This window comes from Mustela erminea, chromosome 1 (assembly GCF_009829155.1).
Source record: "Mustela erminea isolate mMusErm1 chromosome 1, mMusErm1.Pri, whole genome shotgun sequence".
NCBI classification, from domain to species: Eukaryota; Metazoa; Chordata; class Mammalia; order Carnivora; family Mustelidae; genus Mustela; species Mustela erminea.
This window is the reverse complement of record NC_045614.1, coordinates 96,550,685-96,574,443: the sequence shown is the minus strand read 5'-3', so window position 1 is coordinate 96,574,443 and position 23,759 is coordinate 96,550,685. Positions and strand designations below refer to the sequence as shown.

General features: G+C 40.1%; 2 protein-coding genes across 4 annotated transcripts in view; one reads left to right on the top strand and one right to left on the bottom strand.

The window, feature by feature from the left end:
* The window catches only part of COPB2 (COPI coat complex subunit beta 2), a 39,113-nt gene extending 33,434 nt beyond the window's left edge, over positions 1-5,679 (top strand). The window contains exon 23 of the mRNA XM_032334576.1: positions 4,836-5,679. The gene's annotated coding sequence lies outside the window, so the exon portion shown is untranslated. The remainder of the gene's footprint in view (positions 1-4,835) is intronic.
* MRPS22 (mitochondrial ribosomal protein S22) lies at positions 187-21,173 on the bottom strand. 3 transcript variants are annotated; one of them, XM_032334595.1, is made up of 8 exons: positions 20,962-21,172; positions 9,546-9,709; positions 8,303-8,467; positions 6,074-6,217; positions 5,672-5,755; positions 4,288-4,433; positions 1,303-1,411; positions 187-321 (listed from the first exon to the last, which is right to left on the bottom strand). In XM_032334595.1, exons 1-8 carry the CDS (start codon positions 21,131-21,133, stop codon positions 226-228), a joined length of 1,080 nt encoding a protein of 359 aa, XP_032190486.1. In that variant the 5' UTR covers positions 21,134-21,172; the 3' UTR covers positions 187-225. The 3 variants fall into 3 exon arrangements, with proteins under 3 accessions (XP_032190486.1, XP_032190478.1, XP_032190496.1); XM_032334587.1 differs by having other exon boundaries at positions 9,546-9,712; positions 20,962-21,171; XM_032334605.1 differs by lacking the exon at positions 8,303-8,467 and having other exon boundaries at positions 9,546-9,712; positions 20,962-21,173.
* Positions 21,174-23,759: the final 2,586 nt, after the last annotated feature.

Sequence of the window (23,759 nt, the reverse complement as noted above, 5' to 3'; positions counted from 1 at the left end):
CATAACCAGGCACTCAAATATATTACTCAGTTATCTCCTTTAAGCCTAGGAAAATGAGTGGAGTAACAAGGTTTTCTTTGTATTTCTGTTAGAGGCACTATTAAAAAAAACAATTTTATATAGGGAACTCCCATCATACTTTCAATTTTGACAAACATTCAGCTCAACATTAACAGAGAAAGCAAGTTATAATTTAGTAAAATGAAGTTTATTTAAAAAATGTTTTCAGGAAGCTGCAGAATGGCTAATGAATGTTTCTTGGTAAGTTTGTAGTGTTAATTCTATATATGCTCCCTTCTGTGCTTCTGTTTTTGCAAAGATCTGTTTAAAAAAAAAGAAACTCTTTTAAGCAATAGACATATACTATTTATAAAGTTTTCCATTTCTGCATTAGCAAAGTCCAGTTTAAAAAGTCTTCCAAGGTTCACAATTTTTTTTCTGATTATAAAACAATAAGCATACTACATGGACCAAAAAATAGTATCCGACACAGTTCAAGCCACAGTTATTCTAAACATCAGAAGAATCCTAATATGGCTGCCAGCTCTCTTAGCTTATTTCCAGAAAAATAAAACCTGACATTGCACCTCCTGCTAGATCAAAATGTAATATCATTAGCTTTTAAGCTAAAAAATATTTTCCCCAAAAGCAGTTTGCTTTATCTGGCCTATCATAGAAAACCAAAATTGGTACCATGGTTTCTCTCTACTCCTCCTAGGGGGTAATCGCTGGTCATTTTTATCTTTAGAACTGCTTTGTAGTATGCCTAAAATAAGATTGGGAGAGAAGCCAGACCAATAAAACCATGCCTATTCTGCACCTTAGAAGAGATGAAAATGTACCGTTACAGAGAAATCTGTATATGTCTATGGTTTTGAGAGGCATGCACTTCCAAAATGATAATGCAACTAAGGCTGAGTAATATGTAAGCACCACCTTCTCCCCTTCTGGACAGGAATGTGACCACATTCTAGGACAGGAAGGTGCACTGGGAACATGTGTCTGCCTCATCCTCCACCCTATCTTGCTGGTGACTTGATCACCTCAAAGAACAAGGGGGCTGCTGCCCTACTATCTGAACTACTTGGACTCCGGCTGTAGCTCCCCCCGAACCCCATCCCATCTGTTACTGTTTTCAGATGAAGAAATGGGGGGGGGGGGGTGCTCTAGTAACTATTTCAAAATCACGCATCTCGTGTATATGTGAATCTGTTTAGTTACCATTAGATATGCCCCATTTCAGAATTCTTCCAACTCAGTTTTATCACAATACAACAGACAGTGTGGGGAAAGTCCCTTTACCTTAATTAAATGTACTCCCTCAGCAGCCTGCTCCTTGGCCTCCTGAGCTGACTGGCCATCGGGATGGAGGAGGTGATACAGCTGGATCAAGTTGGTGGCATCATCAACTCTAGTGGGAAAGGATTTACTGCCATCAATGGGTTTTCTGCATTTATAAAAATGTGTCCCAACTTAAAACTAAATTACACTTTAAACTTTCCTTGGGCCAGACATTTTTTAAGCCTTTAGTTTTGTATTTTCAAAGACATTTTTAGAAAATCAGCTAAATCTTCATATCCATTCTGCAGCAGGCAGGGCAGCAGTCAGTACAGGCAATACCGAGTTTATGAAAGTGAATATATTCTAAATGTGACTGGAAACAGAGAATTCTTTTTGGAAACAGAGAATCACTTCTCATAGAAATAGCAGTTCTTAATGTTAGATGGCTGGTAGGCCAGCTCACTTCACAGGCAGATAATAATGTAATCCAACTCAGAGGGCAGGAATATTACCTTCATCCCATAAAAACTGGAGGCTGGTGGTCAGGGGATGCTCAAAGCCACTTGCCTTCAAGATCATTAGCAGTGACATCTTCTGCTAACAGATTTTCATTAAGACTCTGAATTAGTGAATAAATGCCTCCACAAGAGGCCTCCTAGGAGTCCAAGGAAAGACTCCCAGGCCACGAGTCTATTCACAAGAACCCATTAGTTAAAAATGAGCATCCTAGCAGAGTAAATCTGAAATTATGCTCCTCAGTCAGAAGGAATGTCAGGTTCTACTTTAACAATCTAGAATTCAGTTCTGGTGTGTACTTACTTTTTAGAAACCTCTAAACAACTTTTATCAGCATAAAAACAACCTTGGCCTTCCCCAAACCAATCAATCACTATCTTCTCACATATCCAACACCAGCCTACCATTTGCCACTTCAAAGCTGAGGGGGTAAATACCCTTTCTAAAATGCTTGTGCTTTTGAGGTTGTGAGTTACTGCTTTCCAGCTGTGGGGGTAGAGGGATAAAGACATCATAATTCAGTGTTTCCCCAGCTATCTCACTAATTTTCCTGTTTTCCTATTAAACCTGGCCTGTGCAAGTAAAGAACTTCTCAAGCGATAGTGAATTCAGAGAAATGCTCTAGGCTTATCCCAAGGCCCATTCACTCTCAAGGCCATCTTCTGAGAGAATGAGAAACCAGGGCTGTTCTTACAGTAAAATTTTTCAGGGAAAAATATTGAGACATGTTCATTACAAAAGTATGTGCTTGTTATATAATCTAACAAAGTCCAATAAACATGGCAACAAAAATTCCCCAAATAATAAAATCCCCTTTGGAGCTCAGAAGCATGTGGTCTTGTAAAGAGCTTAACTGGGCTTCTATATTTAGATTTTTGGTTAGGGCTTCATTACATTCATGGTATAGTATAATGCCTGCATCTTATTGAACAAGTTAGTTCCACACCCAGCCCATATTTGAAAATAAGAGCAAATAAATTTACATGTTCAAAAAGATTTTAAAAGAATCTCAATTACAAAAACCAACAGTGAGACTTAAGTCTGAAGTAAACAAGTAGAATCTCAGTTCTACCTTGGGTTCCATTCATTGAGGACATGCACCCTCTATTGTCTAGTCTGGGATTTGCAGCACGCTGTCCTGGTCAGAAATCCCGCAAGAATGGTTTTACTTAATGCAGAGCAGGAAGATTAAGTACTCAAAACTCCCTCCCAGTATACAAGTAAACTGCTTTGGATGTAAAACTTGCATGTGGTAATGAGTATTACTATAATATAAATTAGTACAATTTGATAAAGAACTTTAATGTTCAGTTACACATTCCTTACTCTAATTGTTTTTAGAAAATGTTAGATGTGTTTATAATAAAATCATTTCAGAATGAGTCCATCTAAAAAATTTTTATAAGAAAATTCATTCACAGGAGATGTCATTGCTAAATCATCTGAAAACAGGTCCCATATTTTGAGTATCCCCATGACCATCAACCAGCCCCCTACTTACATGGGATGAAGGTATATATATCTGCCCTCTGAATTGAGTTACACTACACTTGCTGGTGAAGTGAGCTGGCCTGAAGACATCTATCATTAGGAATGCTGCTTCTGTGAGAATTGGTGCTCTTTTTCCAAATATGGAATGTATTTCTTAGATAGTATCTGTGGAACTTTCTATTTCCAAAAGCCTTAGGAACTTTATGTGAATAGCTTAGATCAGATGATACGGAGGATATGCTGAGTCACAGCGCCTTAAAGTTTGAAGGTGGCAGGAATCACTAAACCCTCTTGCAGTTCACACTCTTGAGTCAGTCAATGACTTTTTGTAGAAAGTTGACTTTCTTAGAGCCACACTGGTTTCTTTTTCTTGTCATTTTGGTAGTTCTAATCCAACTGATAGATACTCAGGAACAATTTTTTTAGTTTCATCACAAGTTGTTGTTTCAGCTAGAAACCTGGGAGCTCACCAGTTAAAATACCTACATGTTAAAATATAGTAGACATTCCTTGTTTCGTGTAACTCTGGGAAAAAATACAATTTTTTTAGTGCCTTAAAAATCTTGCAAAAGCAAGGGATATCAAAAGCAATAATATTTTCATAAATTAAAGGATTACTTTTACTGAAAAGCCCCAGTTGCACCACAAAACAAGCACCTGCTGGAGATTATGTCTTTACATTTCCCATTTAATCCCCTTTGAGTGTCTGGAAAGTTCACTGATACCCAGGAACACTTGTAAGGCCCAGGATAAGTCAGTATCCAAGGTGTGTAATACAGATCCACAGCCACTTACTCTTTCAGAGAATCTAGCCATATTTAAATAACACGAAAGCAAAGACAGAAAAGTGGGTTGTGATGGAAGAACCAACCCATAAATAAAGGAGGTAAGTGAAAAGTGTTTTACTGGACAATACACTGAGGAAAAAATAGCTCAAATACAGATTTACTGTATTTATTTACTGTAAGAATTTCTTTTACTTACTAAGCTCGTACTTACAAATCTCTTTGAATCTGATCAATCAGTAAACCATCAATCTTTTTCTTATTTACAAGATACCAAGCCATTCCGCCGAAGTGTCTTGTTGAACGTAAAAGGTCATACTTTCCATGTTTATCTATGTCTTCATAGGTCTGATGATGAATCTATTCACATAAAATGCAGTTTTTTTCAGAAACATTAAAAGTAAAAGTGAGCATTACTTGATACACATTTACTTGCATGAGTGTTGCCCAAGAAAGGACCAGTAAACCAGGCCTATTTACATCTGCCTCTACTCTGAATAACCAGTAGGTATGGTTTAGATCAACCCTGCACTGTAGAAGTGTAGCCATATTGCAAGTACTTTTCAGCAGCCAACCACTATTTATGAAGCACCTATTTTATATATATGTAGACCACTAGAAAATAATGGACCACCATTATCTTGGTCACTAGAAGATTAAAAAATAAAAAGTCAAGCATATTTCTTCACTTATCCATTTTTCCCCAATTCAATCAACTACCCCTTTCCACCTTATTAACTAATTCTCCTTCCGCTCTTCCAGACTGATCATGCCAACTAAGGACTACAATAAGGGCATTCCTGTGTTCAAAAGACTTTCAAAGTCCTGCTGAATGAAGTCCAGATTCTTGAGCCTAGCATCTGAGGTCACCCATGACACGCCTCTATTTACTTTTCCAGTTTAACCTTGAACACCTCCCATACATATACACTGCACATATAAGCAATAGTCAGATGACTGACCATTTGCAAGCACACTGTTCCCTCTCGCTGCCTGGAACACCTCTTCTCATCCAACTTCACGATGTTCCCTGCCCTTCTAGAACCCTGTCCAAGATCCCTATGAAACCTTTCCTGAAAGGACTCTGTAATCTTCTCTTAGCACCTAACATCTTAAACCTAAGGTGATAATTATCTGCATACTTATCTGGCACCCTTTCCCACAATCACTTCTGGACTGCAAGCTTTGACACAGCATACCGTACCATAGTTTATGTCGTCACTATACTATCTGCAATACCGTATGAAGAAAGCACTACATGATTGCTTACTAAACTAAATTGTAAGACACATAAATTACATCTTGGCAAATTTTAGTAAATGACTCTGTTCCTATATGATAAAAGAGAAGCAGCTCTGTAATCAAGTTTGGGTCCCTAATGCTACCACTTACTAGCTGTGCAACTTACAGCAAGCTATATAGAATGCTCCAAGCTTAAATTCTCCCATCCTTAACTCAAGGGCTGCTGTGAGGATAAAACATCTGATGTACATCAGGTGCTTAATAGATGTTCAGGTATTTCTCTTCTCTTCCCCTTATAAAAATCTTACTCATAACCATATTTAAGTTCATACTTAGAAACTATAAAATATACTCACTTTGATATATTCAGTGGAATCTGGCTCAAACTGGGCAATGCAGAGATTGAGGACATCAACATGCCGGTCCTGGCTGAACATGGTCTAAAACCACACAGCACAGATGGAATTAGATGAGAAAAACATCAAAGTTCAACACCTGTTCTGCTGTCGTGACAGATGTGCTCATCCACTTCTGTGCCCAGTAAGTGAAATAACACAGAAATAATACAGGCTTCAGAACTGTCACACCTAGATTCAAACCCCAACTAAGCCAATTGCAAGATATAGAGAACAGTAGATGAGTCATCATCAGAAACAGGTATCTGTGTTTATCAAAGCAGAAGCCCTGCAGCACCAGAGCCAACCTAACTCCACAAAGAAACCATCACCACTGACTCCAGGAAACCAAAGTTGCCTTACCTTAAGATTTTCTTCCTTGAAAATTACTGGTGTTAAAACTCTACGGCCTTCTTTTGGGAAATAAACTTGTATCATCCTGTCCCGTTCTTCCCAAGAGGCTTTGCGTAGCCTCCCACTTGGTTCTCTGACAACAATAAAACGCTCCTGAAATAGAGAACAAAATCAAGGGTGGGTGTGTGAAGCCTTATTTCTAGTTCCCGTGTTCCACTAAGCACCACTGTAAGAATAATTTGTAATCAAAATACAAAATGCAACTGGGAGATGCAAAATGCAATTGTATATGATTCCAATGATAATTTTAAACTTCAAGCACTTTGCAAGATTTGATACTTCCTTCACTAATCACTGCTGTGCCTCTGACAATCAAATCTAAAATGAAAGTATTTGCTAGTGGCAACTACGGTCCTAAAGTGGGTTTAATACATAAAATGGTTCAACTGAAAAAAGCTGGTCAGAGATTCGTCTAAATCCATTTCAGAGCAAAGAAATGCTATGAGACCTTTCAAACTGCTTCACTTCCGCATCACAAAGTCTCACAGAAACAGACTTTACTACTTTGTGATCTACTTCTAAAGTCCCTGGGGTAAAAGAAACAAACACAGGAATATGGAGTCTTAATTCCACATCTCTATAATTCCCCAAACTGGGATGAGACAAATGTGTCAAAGAGACTGTCCACCTGCCTCTGGTCTCCGCACTCTTCCAACTACCAAATCCTAGGTGGTGAGATCCTTTTCCTCTGAATTCCACCTACTGTATCTTCCATTCAACTGGCAATTTATCACAAGCTAGATTCTTTTTTTTTTTTTTTTAAGATTTTTATTTATTTGACAGATCACAAGTAGGCAGAGGCAGGCAGAGAGAGAGAGAAGGAGGAAGCAGGCTCCCTGCTGAGCAGAGAGCCTGATGTGAGGCCTGATCCCAGGACCCTGGGATCATGACCTGAGCCGAAGGCAGAGGCTTTAACCACTGAGCCACCCAGGCGCCCCTCATAAGCTAGATTCTTGATACTGCTCAGATACTGCCAGAGAATTGAAAAAGGGCAGGAACTGTTGATTATAATTCTTTGATATACCCAGTGACTTACATAGAATTTTGCACATAGCAGGTAATTAATACACATTTGATTACTGTATAAATTAACCAGATGGTACTAATTTTCTACTTTTCAGAGGTGTAAGAGTCACTGAATGTGTTCTGAGGACAATATAATTAAAACTTTCATCAAGTACTGCAAATAGAAAATAACAGATGTCTAAATACCACAGTTATTCCTCAAAAGGACTGGCAATTTGAATTCTAAGTTCCTTTCTCCCTTTCAGGTTATAAAATGCTCCCATAAACACCCTTCAAAGCATTCCAAACATATAGGAAAGCACCCCAGAGCAAAAAATTTTAATTAAAATGAAACTCTGTGATCCCTGTTTATCATGTCAGGTGTAGAGATGGTTGATGTACAGATACGGACATGGCTCAAATCATGTCTTCTGACCATAATCATAGATGATAAAAAGATTAATGGGGGGTGGTCTTTCTCCCAACTGTAGTTTACATAGTATTTTACTGCATTCTGTGGGCTGAATTGTAAGTCACTTGTTTCACTCTTAATTGAAAAGATTCAAACACAAAACTGATATATTTTACAAGTACCAGAGTGTTCTTTTGGAATTGGCCATCAAGGGAAGAGGAGCTAGAGGATAAAAACCACAACAGAAGAAGCAAGTGGTGTCTGAAAAGTACCTCCGGAAACCTGTCATTCTTTCTGCAAATTCTGAAAAGTGAAAATCCTATGGAAAGTTTGGGTTTTTTGGCATCCTCAAGAATTTACAAGAAAGAAACCATTTTCTCAAAATGTTTCAGCTAAGGGAGTTAGTCTAACCGGCAGAAAGAATCCCCTTCTCTCACTGCCTTGAAGATTTCTGCCTGTTTGTGGTTTGGGGGTGGGTTTGTCTATAAACTACCACTGTCTCAGCACACCTGTCTCTTTCTTGATCCGGAATAAAATGTGTCCATAATCTGTAGGGAAATGGTAACATGATGATGGACTGATCTGCATTTCTCCTCTTCCTTATGCTGGGCTGGATTTTCCAGAGGGTCTCACCCAGCCACAGGAATTCTGGTTTGAAAGATTCAGAGACAGGTGGGTCACAATAATGTTGACCCTTGTCCCTCAGACCCATCTCCACATATTTCAAATAAAGATCATTTTGCAATTAGACATATACTCACCCGATGTGGTATGCTATATGATATATCAGTAAATACGTATTTGGCTGTTTCTGTTCCTTCCAAAATCTTATCTTCAGCTAACACATCATTTATTGGTGCTCGTTCTTCCAGAACTGGTGGCATTTTTAATCGTACTTTAGCTGCCTCAATTGCCTTTCTTGTAGCCTAATGAAATAAGATATTTCTTAAGGAAAGCTGCAAGGTTGCAAGCCAGAAGGATCATCTGACAAAAGCAGATACTGATAAAAAATGCCAAGAACTACAAAGAGAAAAAGCTCTAGCCCCAAATCAGTGAGTGAAAAGGCTCCTGGGCCCTGGCCTTTGCCAACTCTGTGGTGTGGCTGAGAGTACCACCTACAGGTTCAATCATTCTCACCATGGCAAAGGAATGCTTTGAGACAGCCAGGCCACAAAAGCTGCTTGAAATACAATAAAGGATTTCATCTATTGTGTGTGTACTATGCACCATATATCGTTCAAATACTCGGAATGTATTTGGCTCATTTAATATCCACAAACTACCTTACGAGCTAGGTGACCCTGTTATTTCATTCCATGGAAGAGAAAATAGGAGCACATACATGTGAAGTAAATTGCTAAGAAGTTGTAGCACTGGGATTTGAACCCTGGCCACTCAACTTCAGAGTCCATGCTCTTAACCACTGACCATACTGCTCCAAGCCATACTGTTAGCAGTGATTACCTCTGAGAAGTAAAAATGATATTTTTACTCCTCACGTGATATACTACTGGATATCTGAATGTTTTGTTATGACTGTAATTTACTTTGAATTAGAAAAAGGAGCAATAACGCTTTACCTATTCATACATCAGAGCATTTTCCACAAAGCGCTCATACCCATGACTCCAGGAGGACTGAGGCCTACAGTAGTCTGTGGTTCAGCAGGATCCATAATCCCACCAAAGCATCATCCTCAAAGCAGCTTTTTTCAAGGAAGAAACCTGAACCAGGCAGGACAAAGAATGGATACTCAGGCAGGTTTGGGAGCAGAGGAGGCTCTGCTTGGACATGTAGGCCTGACCCATTAGCCCCAGTCCGTCTAATTCTGGTCATGCTCCCTGTTTCACTGTGCCTGCCTGTTCCCATTTCTTAGTCTGTGCCTGGAACTCTCCACCATGAGTGCCAACGGAAAAGCAGCTACTGGTATCTGGAGGGACCTTTGGAAATCTTGTTTAACCCTTTAAAGAAAGGTATTCTATCAGTATTTCTGTATTCACATACCTCCTCCAACTGTGCCTGAGTCATCAGCTTATAGGTTGGTGGCTTCAGTTCTTGTATAGATGGCTTAAAAACCTTCTGCAAATCCAAGCCTGTCATCTTGATGAGTATGTTTTGGACCTCCTCATCCATGAACGTAGGTTTCTTGTTCTGTGAGCTACCAGATTCTGCTAAAATAGGTTTCAGTAAATAAGATGGTAAAAATGACAAGCCAACAAGATCTCTAAACAGAAGAATTAACAATAGAAATTAACAAAGTATCTACCTCAAAATGTATAATGTTAGTACCTATGAAATCCATTCATTCATTCCTTGATAAAATTTACTGAGCATTTACAATGATAAGACTATTGCCAAAAGGGCACTCAAAATCTAGTAGAGAAAGAAACATAAAAAAGTAATGGCGGGGGGGCAAAATGGTGGAGAAGTAGGAGACTCCGTTTCAACCAGTCCCCTGAATTGAGCTAAATATCTACCAGAACACTATGAACACCCATGAAATCAGCCTGAGATGTAAGACTATACACTTCTGGATTGGGGTGGTGGTGGTGGTGGGAATCATCAGTGAAGAGATGCACCTTGCCTGGATCATGGTTGATATATTCAGTTATACATCCTCTTGACCACCCCTCACCAAAATGACTAGGAGGAGGAACACCCAACAGAGGAAAAATTCAGACTGTGACCTCTGCCACAGAACTAGTGGATATGGACATAAACAATATGTCAGAAATAGAATTCAGGGTAACAATCATCCAGGCAATAGCCAGGTGGGAGAAGACCATTAGTGGCAACATAAAATCTCTATGGGCGGAAGTGAGAGCTGATCTGGGCAGAACTTAAAAATGCTATCAATAAGATCCAATCTAATCTAAATACTCCAACAGCTACAGTAAATGAGGTAGAAGATCAAATTAGTGATCTAGAAGACAAACTGACAGAAAAGGAGGATCAGGAAGGGGCCTGGAACAAACAGCTCAGAAGCCATGAAAACAGAATTAGGGAAATAAATGATGCCAGGAAACATTCCAATGTCAGAATTATTGGGATTCCTGAGGGGGTGGAGAGAGAGAAGACTAGAAGATATAGTTGAACAAATCCTGGATGAAAATTTCCCTAATCTGGGGAATAGAACAAGTGTTCGTGTTCTAGAGGCAGAAAGAACAACCCCCAAGATCAACAAGGGATCAACAAGGGTAGAAAGACCTCCAGGCACATAAATGTGAAATTCACGACTCATAAATTCAGAGAAGATGTCTTAAGGGCAGCTAGGGGGAAGAGATTCCTTGCGTACAGAGGGAGGACCATCAGAATAACATCAGACCTGTCCAAAGAAACCTGGCAAGCCAGAAAGGGCTGACAAGACATGTTCAGGGCACTAAATGAGAAGAACATGCAGCAAGAATACTTTATCCAGCAAGGATAACATTCAGAATGGATGGAGAGATAAAGAGCTTCCAAGACTGGCAAGGTTTAAAAGATTATGTGACCACCAAGCTGACACTATAAGAAATATTAAGGGGGGGGTTCTATAAAAGAAGAAAGAACCCAAGAGTGACACAGAACAGAAATTTACAGAGACAATTATAGAAACAAAGACTTCACAGGAAACATGATGTCAAGAAAAACTTATCATTCAATAACCACTCTCAACATGAACAGCTTAAATGCTCCCATAAAATGGCACAGAGTTGCAGACTGGATAAAACAACAGGACCTGTCCATATGCTATCTACAAGAGACACATTTTGAACCTAAAGATACATCTAGACTGAAAGTGAAGGGGGATGGAGAACCATCTTTCATGCCAATGGGCCTCAAAAGAAAGCTGAGGTAGCGATTCTCATATCAGATAAACTTAACCCTGGGATGCAAGGGAAGTTCAACATTTGCAAATCAATCATTGTGACAGAACACATTAGTAAGAGGAGAGAGAAGAACCATATGGTCCTCTCAATTGATGCAGAAAGCATTTGTCAAAATACAGCATCCTTTCAAGATTGAAACTCTTCAAAGTACAGGGATAGAGGGAACATTCTTCAACTTCATAAAATGTATCTATGAAAAACCCACAGCGAATATCATTCTCAATGAGGAAAAGCTGACAGCCTTCCCTTTGAGATCAGGAACATGACAAGGATGCCCACTCTTGCCACAGTTGTTCAACATAGTACTAGAAGTTCTAGCAATAGCAATCAGACAACAAAAAGAAATAAAAGGTATTCAAATTGGCAAAGAAGAAGTCAAACTCTCTCTTCACAGATGACATGATAGTAGTTTATGTGGAAAACCCAAAAGACTCCACTCATACAGCAATTCAGTAATGTGGCAGGATACAAAATCAATGCACAAAAATTAGTTGCTTTCTTATACACTAAGAATGAAACAACAGAAAGGGCAATTAGAGAATCGATTCCATTTACTATAGCACCAAGAACTGTAAGATACCCTGGAACAAACCTAAGCAAAGAGAAAAAGGATCTGTACTCAAGGAACTACTGAACACTCATGCAGGAAACTGAAGAAGACAGAAAAAGATGGAAGACTATTCCATGCTCATGGATTGGAAGGATAAACATTGTTAAAATGTCTATACTGCCTAGAGCAATCTATACTTTCAATGCCATTCTGATCAAAATTCCACTGGCATTTTTCAAAGAGCTGGAGCAAACAATCCTAAAGTTTGTATGGAATCAGAAGAGACCCCAAATTGCTAAGGAAATGTTGAAAAAGAAAAACAAAGCTAGGAACATCATGTTGCTTGATTTCAAGCTTTACTACAAAGCTGTGATCACCAAAACAACATGGTACTGGCACAAAAACAGACACATAGACCAATGGAACAGAGAAGAGGGGCCAGATATGGACCATTAACTCTATGGTCAAATAATCTTTGATAAAGCAGGAAAAGTACCCAGTGGGGAAAAAGACAGTCTCTTCAATAAATGGTGCTGGGAAAATTGGACAGCTATGTATAGAAGAATGAACCTCGACCATTCTCTTACACCATACACAAAGATACACTCAAAATGGATAAAAGACTTCAATGTGAGACAGGAATCTATCAAAATCCTAGAGGAGAACATAGGCAGTAACCTCTTCAACATGAGCCTCAGCAACTTCTTTCAAGACATGTCTCCAAAGGCAAAGGAAACAAAAGCAAAATTTAGGGACTTCATCAAGATAACAAGCTTCTGCACAGCAAAGGAAACAGTCAACAAAACAAAGAGGCAACTCACGGAATGGGAGAAGATATTCACAAATGACAGTACAGACAAAAGGCTGATATCCAGGATCTATAAAGAACTCCTCAACACACACAAAACAGATAATCATGTCAAAAAATGGGTAGAAGACATGAACAGACACTTCTCCAATGAAGACATACAAATGGCTAACAGACACATGAAAAAACGTTCATCATCACTAGCCATCAGGGAGATTCAAATCAAAACCACATTGAGATACCACCTTACACCAGTTAGAATGGCCAAAATTAACAAGACAGTAAACAACAAATGTTGGCAAGGATGTGGAGAAAGGGGAACCCTCTTACACTGTTGGTGGATATCCAAGTTGGTGCAGCCACTTTGGAAAACAGTGTAGAGATTCCTTAGGAAATTAAAAACAGAGCTGCCCTATGACCCTGCAATCACACTACTGGGTATTTACCCCAAAGATATAGACGCAGTGAAAAGAAGGGCCATCTGTACCCCAATGTTCATAGCAGCAATGGCCACAATCGCCAAACTATGTAAAGAATCAAGATACCCTGCAACAGATGAATGGATAAAGAAGATACAGTCCATATATGCAATGGAATATTATGCAGCCATCAAAAAGAATGACTACCCAACTTTTGTATCAGCATGGACAGGACTGGAGGAGATTATGCTGAGTAAAATAAGTCAAGCAGAGAAAGTCAATTATCATATGGTTTCACTCACTTGTGAAGCATAAGGAATAACAATGGAGGACATTAGGAAAAGCAAAGGAAAAGTGAATTGGGGGAAATCAGAGGGGGAGATGAACGATGAGAGACTGTGGACTCTAAGAAACAAACTGAGAGTTTTGGAGAGGTGGGGGAGTGGACAGATGGGTGTGCCTGGTCATGGGTATTAAGGAGGACACATACTGCACCACACTGGGTGTGGGCATAAACCATGAATCTTGAAACACTAAAAAAATAAAATTAAATTCTAAAAAAGTAATTAAGCAGTGTTTGGGTGACTCAGTTGGTTAAGTGTCTGCCTTCAGTTCAGGTCATGATCTCAGGGTGCTAGGATCGAGCCCCACACCCAGCTCCACGCTCAGTAGGGAGCCTGCTTCTCCCTCTCTGTCCCTCTCCCTGCTCGTTCTCTCTCTCAAATAAATAAATAAAAATAAAAAGGTAATTAAGAGGCACCTGAGTGGCTCAGTTAACTGTCCAACTCTTGGTTTTGGCTCAGGAGGCAAACTCAAGGTCGTGAGATCAAGCCCTGAATCGCTCCACACAGAGTCAGCTTGAGACTCTCTCACCCTCTTTCCCTCCTGCTCATGCTCTCTCCCTCTCTAAAATAATTTTTTTTTTTAAGTAATTAATGTGGAGTGCCTGGCTGGCTCAGTCAGTAGAGCATGTGACTCTTGATCTCGAGGTTGTAAGTTTGAGCCCCATGCTGGGTACAGAGATTACTTAAAAACAAAATCTTAAAAATAAATAAGGGTGCCTGGATGGTTCAGTCGGTCAAGCATCTGACTCTTTATTTCAGCTCAGGTAATGACCCTCTGGGTCATGGGTTCAAGCCCCGCCACAGGGCTCTGATCTTGGCAGGGAGTCTGTTGAGGATTATCGATCTCCCTCTGCCCCTCACCCTACTCACACATGCACACATGCTTGTGTACTCTCTCTCACAAATAAACAGACCTTTAAAATAAATAGCTAATATAATAGTATTAATAATAATAATAATAATTTACAGAGTTGTCTCTTAGATGCCAGACATTACATACATTTTTAGGAATGTTTATAACAATCCACAAAATAGATATTGATATCTCAATTTTATAAATGAGGATACTGGAGCCTGCCTAAAGACCAACTAGCTGTTAAGTGACAGTCAACATTTAAACCGAAGTTTGTTTCTAGGGGCACCTGGGTGGCAGGTGAAGGCAGAAGCCTCTGCCTTCAGCTCAGGTCATGGTCTCAGTGTCCTGGGATCGAGCCCCGCATTGGGCTCTCTGCTCAGCAGGGAGCCTGCTTCCTCCTCTCTCTCTGCTTGCCTTTCTGCCTACTTGTGATCTCTATCTCTCTGTCAAATAAATAAATAAAATCTTAAAAATAAACAAACCAAAGTTTGTTTCTAGATACTAGATCAACTCTTATCTTTCCTGGTCCTCCCCAGTGCAAGAGCTACACTACTCTTGGAGCAGAGAAGGCCAAAACAGCAGGGTCTGGAAGGCTTCCCATGGGGCCTGAAGAGGACAGAGGGAAAAAGGAAGAAAATTCCAGGCTACAGGGCTGCAACTAGGAAACACAGGCTTGGATCATAATGTGAGACTAAAAAGGCCATGTGGTGTCATGGAAGAGCCTTGGACAGGTGAAGATACCCAGATATCACCTCTGCCTAACACAGTTTGCCCATCCCTTTGCCTAACTTCCTCTATTTCCACTACCATTAGGAAAGGGAGGAGAAAAAAAAGTACCATTCCTTCCCAGCCGCCTCTTCTTCTACTAGTCCTATAAATGCTAGTGGCCCTAAAAATTCTGAACTATAGCCTTCTTTTCTCCCTTCTTACATTCTGAGATGATATCCTACCAACCTGTGACTTTAATTATTTTTATATGCTGGAGACTCTAAAATCTGAATCTTCAGTCAACATCTTCCATCCACCTATCCCATGTACATCTCACATCCACTTCAGTATTGCCAAACCAGAACACATCAACTTTCTCCTGTCTCAAACCTGCTTTTCCTATCTTAGTAGCATCCAACAAGCCATGGGGACCAGAAACTTCTTAGTCATTCTTGACTTCTCCTTTACCTTCCACATCTAGCCAACAGCAGTTATAACAATAACAGCAACAATAACAACTAATATTTGTTAGATATTTACTATATGCCAGTACTTACTGAGCCAAGTACCTTACATATTTAGCACACTTAATCCTTACAACCACCCCAGAAATACAATTATCCCCATTTTACAAAGAAAGGACACTAAAACACTGCATATGTCTATTATACCTCATAAATCTCTCTTTAATTCTCCATTTCCCACTGCCACTACCCTGATCAAGGCCATCCTCATCTATTGCCTAAACCTCCTTACCAGTCTCCCTGGCTCTATTCTGACACCACTATAATGGTGTCTATTCTGACACCACTCTCCATAGAACCAGAGTGAATCTCTTAAAAATGTAGTCAAAACCACAGAAAAGATTAACAAAACTAAGAGATGGTTCTTTAAAAAGATAATAAAATTGACAAACCTTTGGCTAAATAGACTAAGCAAGGAAAAGAGAAGACATAAATGAACAAAATTATAAATAAAAAAAAGAGTCATTGCAACTCACACTACAGAAATACAAAGGATTCTAGGAGGCTAATGTGAATAATTATGTGGCAACAAGCTGGACAGCCTATAAGAAATGGGAAAATTCTTAAAAACATGCAACCTACCAAGACTGAGGAAGAAACAGAAAATCAGAACACACCAATTACTACTAAGGAGAGTCAATCTGCAATAATAAATCTTCCAACAAAGAAAAGCCCAGAAGCAGATGGCTTCACAGGTGAATTTTACCAAACAATCCTTCTTAAACTCCTCCAAGAAACAGGAGAGAACACTCCCAAACTCATTTTACTAGACCAGCATTTCCTAATACCAAAGCCAGACTCTACAACCATACCATTCTGAATGCACCCAATCTAGTCCCTTACCAAAGCTAGAAAAGGACACTGCCAGGAAACTACAGGCCAATATACCTGATAATTATAGATGTAAAAATTTCAATAAAATACTTGCAAGTAAATTCAGCAGCACATCAAAGGATCATTCACCACGATCAAGTGGAATTTATCCCTAGGATGCAAGGATAGTTTGACATACACAAATCAATGTGATACATCACAATTAACAGACTGACAGAAAAAAATCATATAATCATTTCAACAGATGCAGAAAGCATTTAACAAAGTTCAACATTATGATAAAAGTTATTAAGAAATGAGTTATGGAAGGAATATACCTCAACATAATATATGCCATCCCCACATTACCATAAAAGACTAAAAGACTTCCCTCTAAGTTCAGGAATAAGACAAGGTTGTCTTGTATTCAACATAATGCTTCAAGTCCTAGCCAATTGATTAGGCAAGAAAAAGAAGGTACCAGAATTGGAAAGGAATAAGTTTCTTATTAGTTGCAGACCACAGGATTTTGTATGTAAAAAATCCTTAAAAATCCATCAAAAAACTATTAGATCTAATGAGCAAATTTAGTAAAGCTGCAGGATACAAAATTAACTTTTAAAAACTAGTAGCATTTTGGGGAACCTGGGTGGCTCAGTGGGTTAAAGCCTCTGCCTTCGGCTCAGGTCATGATCCCAGGGTCCTGGAATCAAGCCCCGCATTGGACTCTCTGCTCGGCAGGGAGCATGCTTCCTGCTTTCTCTCTGCCTGCTTCTCTGCCTACTTGTGATCTCTGTCTGTCAAATAAATAAAAAATCTTTTTTAAAATAAATAAATAAAATAAAAACTGGTAGCATTTCTATACTAACAAATTATATGAAAAAGAAAGAAATCCCACTGAAAAAAGCATCAAAAACAATAAAATGCTTAGGAATAAATTTAGTTGAAGAGGTGAAAGATCCCTATACTGAAAACGAAAACACACTTATGAAAGAAATCAAAGAAGAGGAATGAAGTGAGGATGGTGGGGTGGGAGGATTCTGAGTTCACCTCATCCCAGGGCACACTTGAGGCAACAATTACAAATACGGCCACTAACTCTGAAAATAAAATGTAGTAGCTGAACAGATCTTCTGCAGCTAGCCATAGAATGGAGGCCATATCAAAAAGAGTTGGCTGGGCGGAAACATATTCAGGAACCAAACCCATGACTCAACTAACCATAAACAAGAAGGAAATCACAAGCAGAAAGGAGCAAGAAAATCAGACACCGAGACTAGATTCCTCCAGCCCTGGGACCCACACTGGGAAAAGGAGTTCCCATAAGGTCTGGCTCTGAAAATGGATAGAACTGATTTTAGACTCTGGGAGAGCCAGAGTTGAAAAACCTGAGATACTGTCCATAAAGACCCAGCATGCTAAATAACTCACCCCAGACACAGCACAGAAGCAACAGTTGGAAAAGTGCCTGGGCATATGTTAAAGAGATTAATAACTAATCTGAGGACATTTGCCAGAGAACCGGAATCTGCAGGAAACTCCTCAGGAAATAAAAGTGATGGTGGCGCCATTTTTCTTGCCCTCCCCAAACAAAAACAAAAAAAACTTCCCAACAAACAAAAGACTAGATGGATTCACAGATAAATTCCACCAAACATGTAAAGAAGAGCTAACACCTGTTCTCCTCAAACTATTCCAAAAAAATAGAAGAGGAAGGAGCTTCCAAATACATTCTGTAAGGCCAGCATTACCCTGATACCAAAACAAGAAAGAGACAGAGAGAGAGAAAGAAAGAAGGAAAGAAAAAATCCAACCACAGGCCAGTATCCCTGATGAACCGACATTCACACGATCAATTAATCTAAGACAAAGAAGGCAAGAATATACCACAAAGAAAAAAAAGTCTTTTTTTTTTTAATTTATTTATTTAACAGAGATCACAAGGGAGAGAGACAGAGAGGCAGGCAGAGAGAGAGAGGAGGAAGCAGGCTCCCTGCCCAGCAGAGAGCCCAACACGGGGTTCGATCCCAGGACCCCAGGACCCCAGGACCACGAAGACAGAGAGGCTCAACCCACTAAGCCACCCAGGTGCCCCAAAAAACAGTCTCTTTAATAAATAGTGCTGGGAAAATTGGACACCTACAGGCAAGAGAATGAAAGTGGACCACTCTCTTACACAATACACAAAAATAAACTCAAAATGGATTGAAGACCTAAATGTGAGATCTGAAGCCATAAAACTCCTAGGGGGAAAAAAAAGGCAGTAATTTCTCTGACATCAGTCATGGCAATATTTGTCTAGATGTATCTCCTCAAGAAAGGAAAACAAAAGCAAACATAAACCATTGGAACTACATAAAAATAAAAAGCTTTTGCACAGCAAAGAAAACCATCAACAAACAAAAAGGCAACCTACTAAATGGGAGAAGATACTTGCATATGATGTATCAGATAAGATACATCGTATGATGTATCAGATAATATCTAAAGAATACATAAAGAACTTAATAGAAATCAATGCCAAAAAACCAGTCTGATTAAAAATGGGTCAAAGATCTAAACAGACATTCTTCCAAAGATGACATACAGATGGCAAACAGACACATAAGGTGCTCAATATCACTAATCATCAGGGAAATGCAAATCAAAACCACACGGAGATAACACCTTACACCTGTCAGATTGGCAAGACTCAAAACGACAAGAAACAGCACCTTACACCTATTAGAATGGCAAGACTCAAAAAGATAAACAAGTGTTGTCAGGGATGTAGAGGAAAAGGAACTCAGCAGCATTATTTATAACAGCCAAGACATGGAGACAACAAAGTGTCCATCAGTGGATAATATAGTTGTGGGGTGTGTGTATGTGTGTGTAATGGAATAAAAAAGGAGGAAATTGTGTCATTTGGGACAACATGGATGGACTATGAGGGCATTATGTTAAGTGAAATAAATCAAGCAGAGAAAGATAAATACTGTATGATCTCACTATATGTGGAATCTTAAACAAACAAGAACTCACAGAAAAAGAGATCAGGCTTGTGGTCTTATGATTACCAGAGGAAGGGGCACTGGATGAAGGTAGTCAAAAGGTACAAACTTACAGTTAAAAGATAAAAGAATTAGGGATATAATATACTACAGGATAATATAACACTGATGAATAGCATATATGAAGGTTGTTAAGAAAGTAAATCCTAAGAGTTCTCATCACAGGGAATAATTTTTTTTTTCTTTTCTTTGTACCTGCATGAGAGGAGAGATGTAAACTAAATTTACTGTAGTAATAATCTCATGACATATGAAGTCAAATCATTGTGCTGCACACCTTAAATTTATTCAATACCGTATATTAATTATATCTCAATAAAACTGAAAAAATTTTTAAATGTACTCAAGAGTCATGCTTAAAACTCACCAATGACTTCTAACTTCATTTAGAAAAGAAACTAAGGTAGTCTGCTTACTTCACTGTGTCTCCTACTAAACACTGTCCTACCCCAAAGGCCAAAACTAGTCTTCTACTTCTTATACTCATCCCAGGCACCCAGGTTGGGTTACCACTTTTATCAGATATTTCTCACTTTAGATATGACTGCGAACTGGGTACCTACACTCAAATTTCAAAAGCACTCAAATTTAATGTGTACAAATAGACGTGTACTTCTGCCTCCCTTCCAATCTCATCTACTCCCGCCTTTTCTTCCCTCACTTCCTCTCCTCCACGCCCCCGCCCAAAAAACCAACCAAACAAAAACAAACTGTTCCTACAATTAATCTCTGTCTTGGTATAAATGGGACTACTCTCCTCCACTCAACCGCTCAAGCCAGAAACCTGGGAAGCAACACTGATTTCTCCTTTTAAACTTAAAGCCAAAGCCATAACCAAGCCCATCAATCCTGTCTCAAACATGTGTTTTCAAGCCACATGTGTTCAGTCTCATTGCTGAACTTTTGTTTATGTTGTTTCCTCTGTTTTAAATGTTTCTCGTGCTTTATTTTTTTTCAGACATTATTGCATTTTATTATTTGTATAGATGTATTTGTATGTATATTTCTCGTGCTTTAAATGTTCTTCTCTCTAGCATGGTTAGCCAGGTCTCAGATCTGGTCCTAATTTCCAGGAACCCTTCCCGTCCTTCCCACCAAGTTTGAGTGCCACTCTTATGTGTGTTCCCCTATCGCGGCCTGAGTCACACTGCATTGTCAGTTCCCCACTGGGCCGAGAGTTCCTCAAAGACAAGCCAGTTCAGTTGGCCGTATCCCCTAAACGTAACACTGTCCTTTGCAAGGAACCGAGCTCAGGCAGGCACTGCTGGTTCATTGAGTTAAGGAATGACAAGGGCAGGCGATGACTGACCCTGCAGGTACAAGGTACAGAAGGGAGCCGGCTGGCCTAGGGCGCACTGGCCTAGTGAGAGCCGGGGACGGTGGTGCAGGATGGGGTCCTCGTGGTTCTCGCCAGCCAGAAGCAGGCTCTAGGTCTCCCAGGAGAACGTACCAGTGGACGTCAGACAGGTCACTTACCCGCCTCAGAGGCAAACCGACGGCATGGCAGTCCCGCCCCGCAGGGCCCGGGCAGTGGCTGGAGCAAGGCGCGGAACTGGGGCCGACTTCGGGCCCGGAAACAGACCTGGTCCGCGCTCCGGGAACCTGTCAGGAGGCTCCACAACAACACAGACCCTCTGACGGTCGCCATGATTTTCCGGGAGCCACCGGCGGCGGAAGCGGCCTTGAGGTATTTCGGGTCTCGCGAGGTTCGCGCAGCATTCTGGGAAATGTAGTCTGGTTGAGGGAGGAGGAGGCAGGGCTCCGAAACGTCACAATTTTTTTTTTGTAAACCTCTTCTTTACACGTGGAGGATGCTCGTGTCCTCTGTATGCATAGAGACAAAGGTAAAACTTACATCATCTCCCTTAAATGCTCTTTTCCCTGGACCTTTCCTTCGTTTCCATGGCTCTAACAAATTTCCATTTCCTGCCCACACTTTTTCTCCCAGCCCCAGGCTTAAATCCAACGGCCTATTCATTCGACTTATCCGTTGAAACTTGCCACAGACCCTCCCGCACTACAGATGTAACTCCTGATTCCAAAGCCTGATTATCAAAACCGCCTTCATCCCCACCCACTCATACACCTCATTCTCAGGACCTTACTTCTTTACTTCATAGCCCTTTTCTCAATTTATTATTATTTTGCTTATTTTTCTTATCCCATGAAGACGATCACTCTACATATTTTACTGTAGTGTCACCTAACCTGGTACATCTCTATGTACAGGACATAAATGACTAAACGAAAGATTTAATGATCCTGTTATTTTCTTACCAACTCTCCAAGATGTGTAGGTCTTTCTCTTCCCTATAGTTTGGTGCCTATGCTAAGAACTCATCGCAAGGCCTAGCTAAAGGAGGATGTTAACATTCGTTTGAATTAATTGGAAGGTAGACTCACTAATCTTTCCTCTTTCCACCGCTGCCCATTAAGAGCTGACTCTGAACACACTCCCTCTTTGGGTGGGGAAGGAGAGAGCCCTTGTCTTGGTGCTGCATTTAGACATGGCTGCTACTTCTCACCCCTACATGATAGCAGGTGTCAGGGAGTGGTAGTGAGATGCATGCAAGTGTCTCCCAGCCCATGTCCTTTCTCTAAGGATCGCCACCTACTTCTTTCCCATAGGCACTGCTGAGAGGATAGGTTTCACTGGCTAGGTTTCATATTAACATCCCCCTGGATAATACTGTTTGGACAATGAATGGACACCTAGGCAGGAAAAATGAATCCATTGGATGCTGTATTAGCCCCCTTAGCCACTGTAACAAATTATAATAATCTGTAGCTTAAAACAACAGGAATTTATTCTCTCACAGTCATGGGTACCAGGAATTTGAAATCAGTATAACTGCCAAAAGCAGAGTATCAGCAGAGCTGTACTCCCTTCAAAGGCTCTAGGGGAGAATCTGTTACTTGTCCCTTCCAGCTTCTGGTAACTGCAAGCAGTGCTTGGTTTATGGCTGCATCACTCCAAGCTCTGCCTCTATCATCACATAACCTCTTCTGTCTGTGCTTAATCTCCCTTTGCCTCACCCTGATAAAGATATGTATGATTCCCTTTAGAATGTACCCTGATAATCCAGGATAATCTCCCCATCTTAAAATCCTTAATTTAATCACTTCTGTAAAGACTGTTTCTATGTAAAGTAAGGCACAAGTTCTAAGAATTAGGTAGATATCTTTGGGGAAAGAAGGCTATTTTTCAGCCCACCCCAACTGTTCAAGCACCAAACAGGTTTTCTCTTAATATTCAAACCAAGAAACACAAAAGCTATAGTTGAAGGCAGAGCCTTGAAATTAATTACTATTTAGAGTTAGGTTTGGAGCTCCCTTTCTCAGCAGTATACTCCCTGATGATTGAGCAGAGAAACCCAGTCTACAGAAAAAGACAGGAAGACAGAGCAGAAGCAGAGATGGCATACTATGTGCTTTGAGAAAGAGATAGATGGGGAAAGGTTGAACTTTCTCTTGGCCAGAGATCCTCCCCTGTTCTTTTCATTATCACCTTTACTTGGGACTACACTAAGTTTTACTGACATGTATCAACCAAGATTCCTGGTTCTACCTGTAACCTTGGACAGATGTCCACATCTTCCAGAGTCTCAGTTCCTCACCTGCAAAATTTTGTGATGAGAGCACTTATCTTTCAGACCTTGAAGATAAAGGACTTTATCTTGATGCCTGGTATTTCCTAAGTGGGTAGGGTGCAAGACATTTGGGTGGCAGCAAGTCAGTGCCTTCCTGAAGATCTTCAGAGGGAAAGTTTTAGAGAGTTACATGTTCATCAGTTAAGATTATCTGGTTATGAGCAATAGAAATCTTTCTTGTCTAACACAGAGATGGAAGTGATGGGAAAGATGTTGAATATCTCACAGAGTTCAAGGGAAAACTGAACAGCCAAGCCACAGGAAGCCACAGGAATGTCTTGAAGGATGGAAGCTCCAGGGTCCCCCAGATAGCTCTAGAGGAAGATAGAAAACATTTTTCCTGGAAACCTGTGCAAGTCTACATTGGAGCAGAAACACCCTGAGCAATGATGAGGATGGTGAAAGATGTGACAAAGCATAGCCACTGTCCCTGTCATTGGAGTGCACTCTTTTCATCAGTCCTGCTGATTTCATGACAAATTGGTGAAGCAGACAGTACAGGCATCAATATGAGCATCTTCTATACATGTAAGCTGAAGCTCAAAAGTTATGGGTGTTGCCCAAGGCCATCCAATTTATTCAAGGCAAAGACAAAGCTACACTTTGGGGTCCCTAGCAGCTATT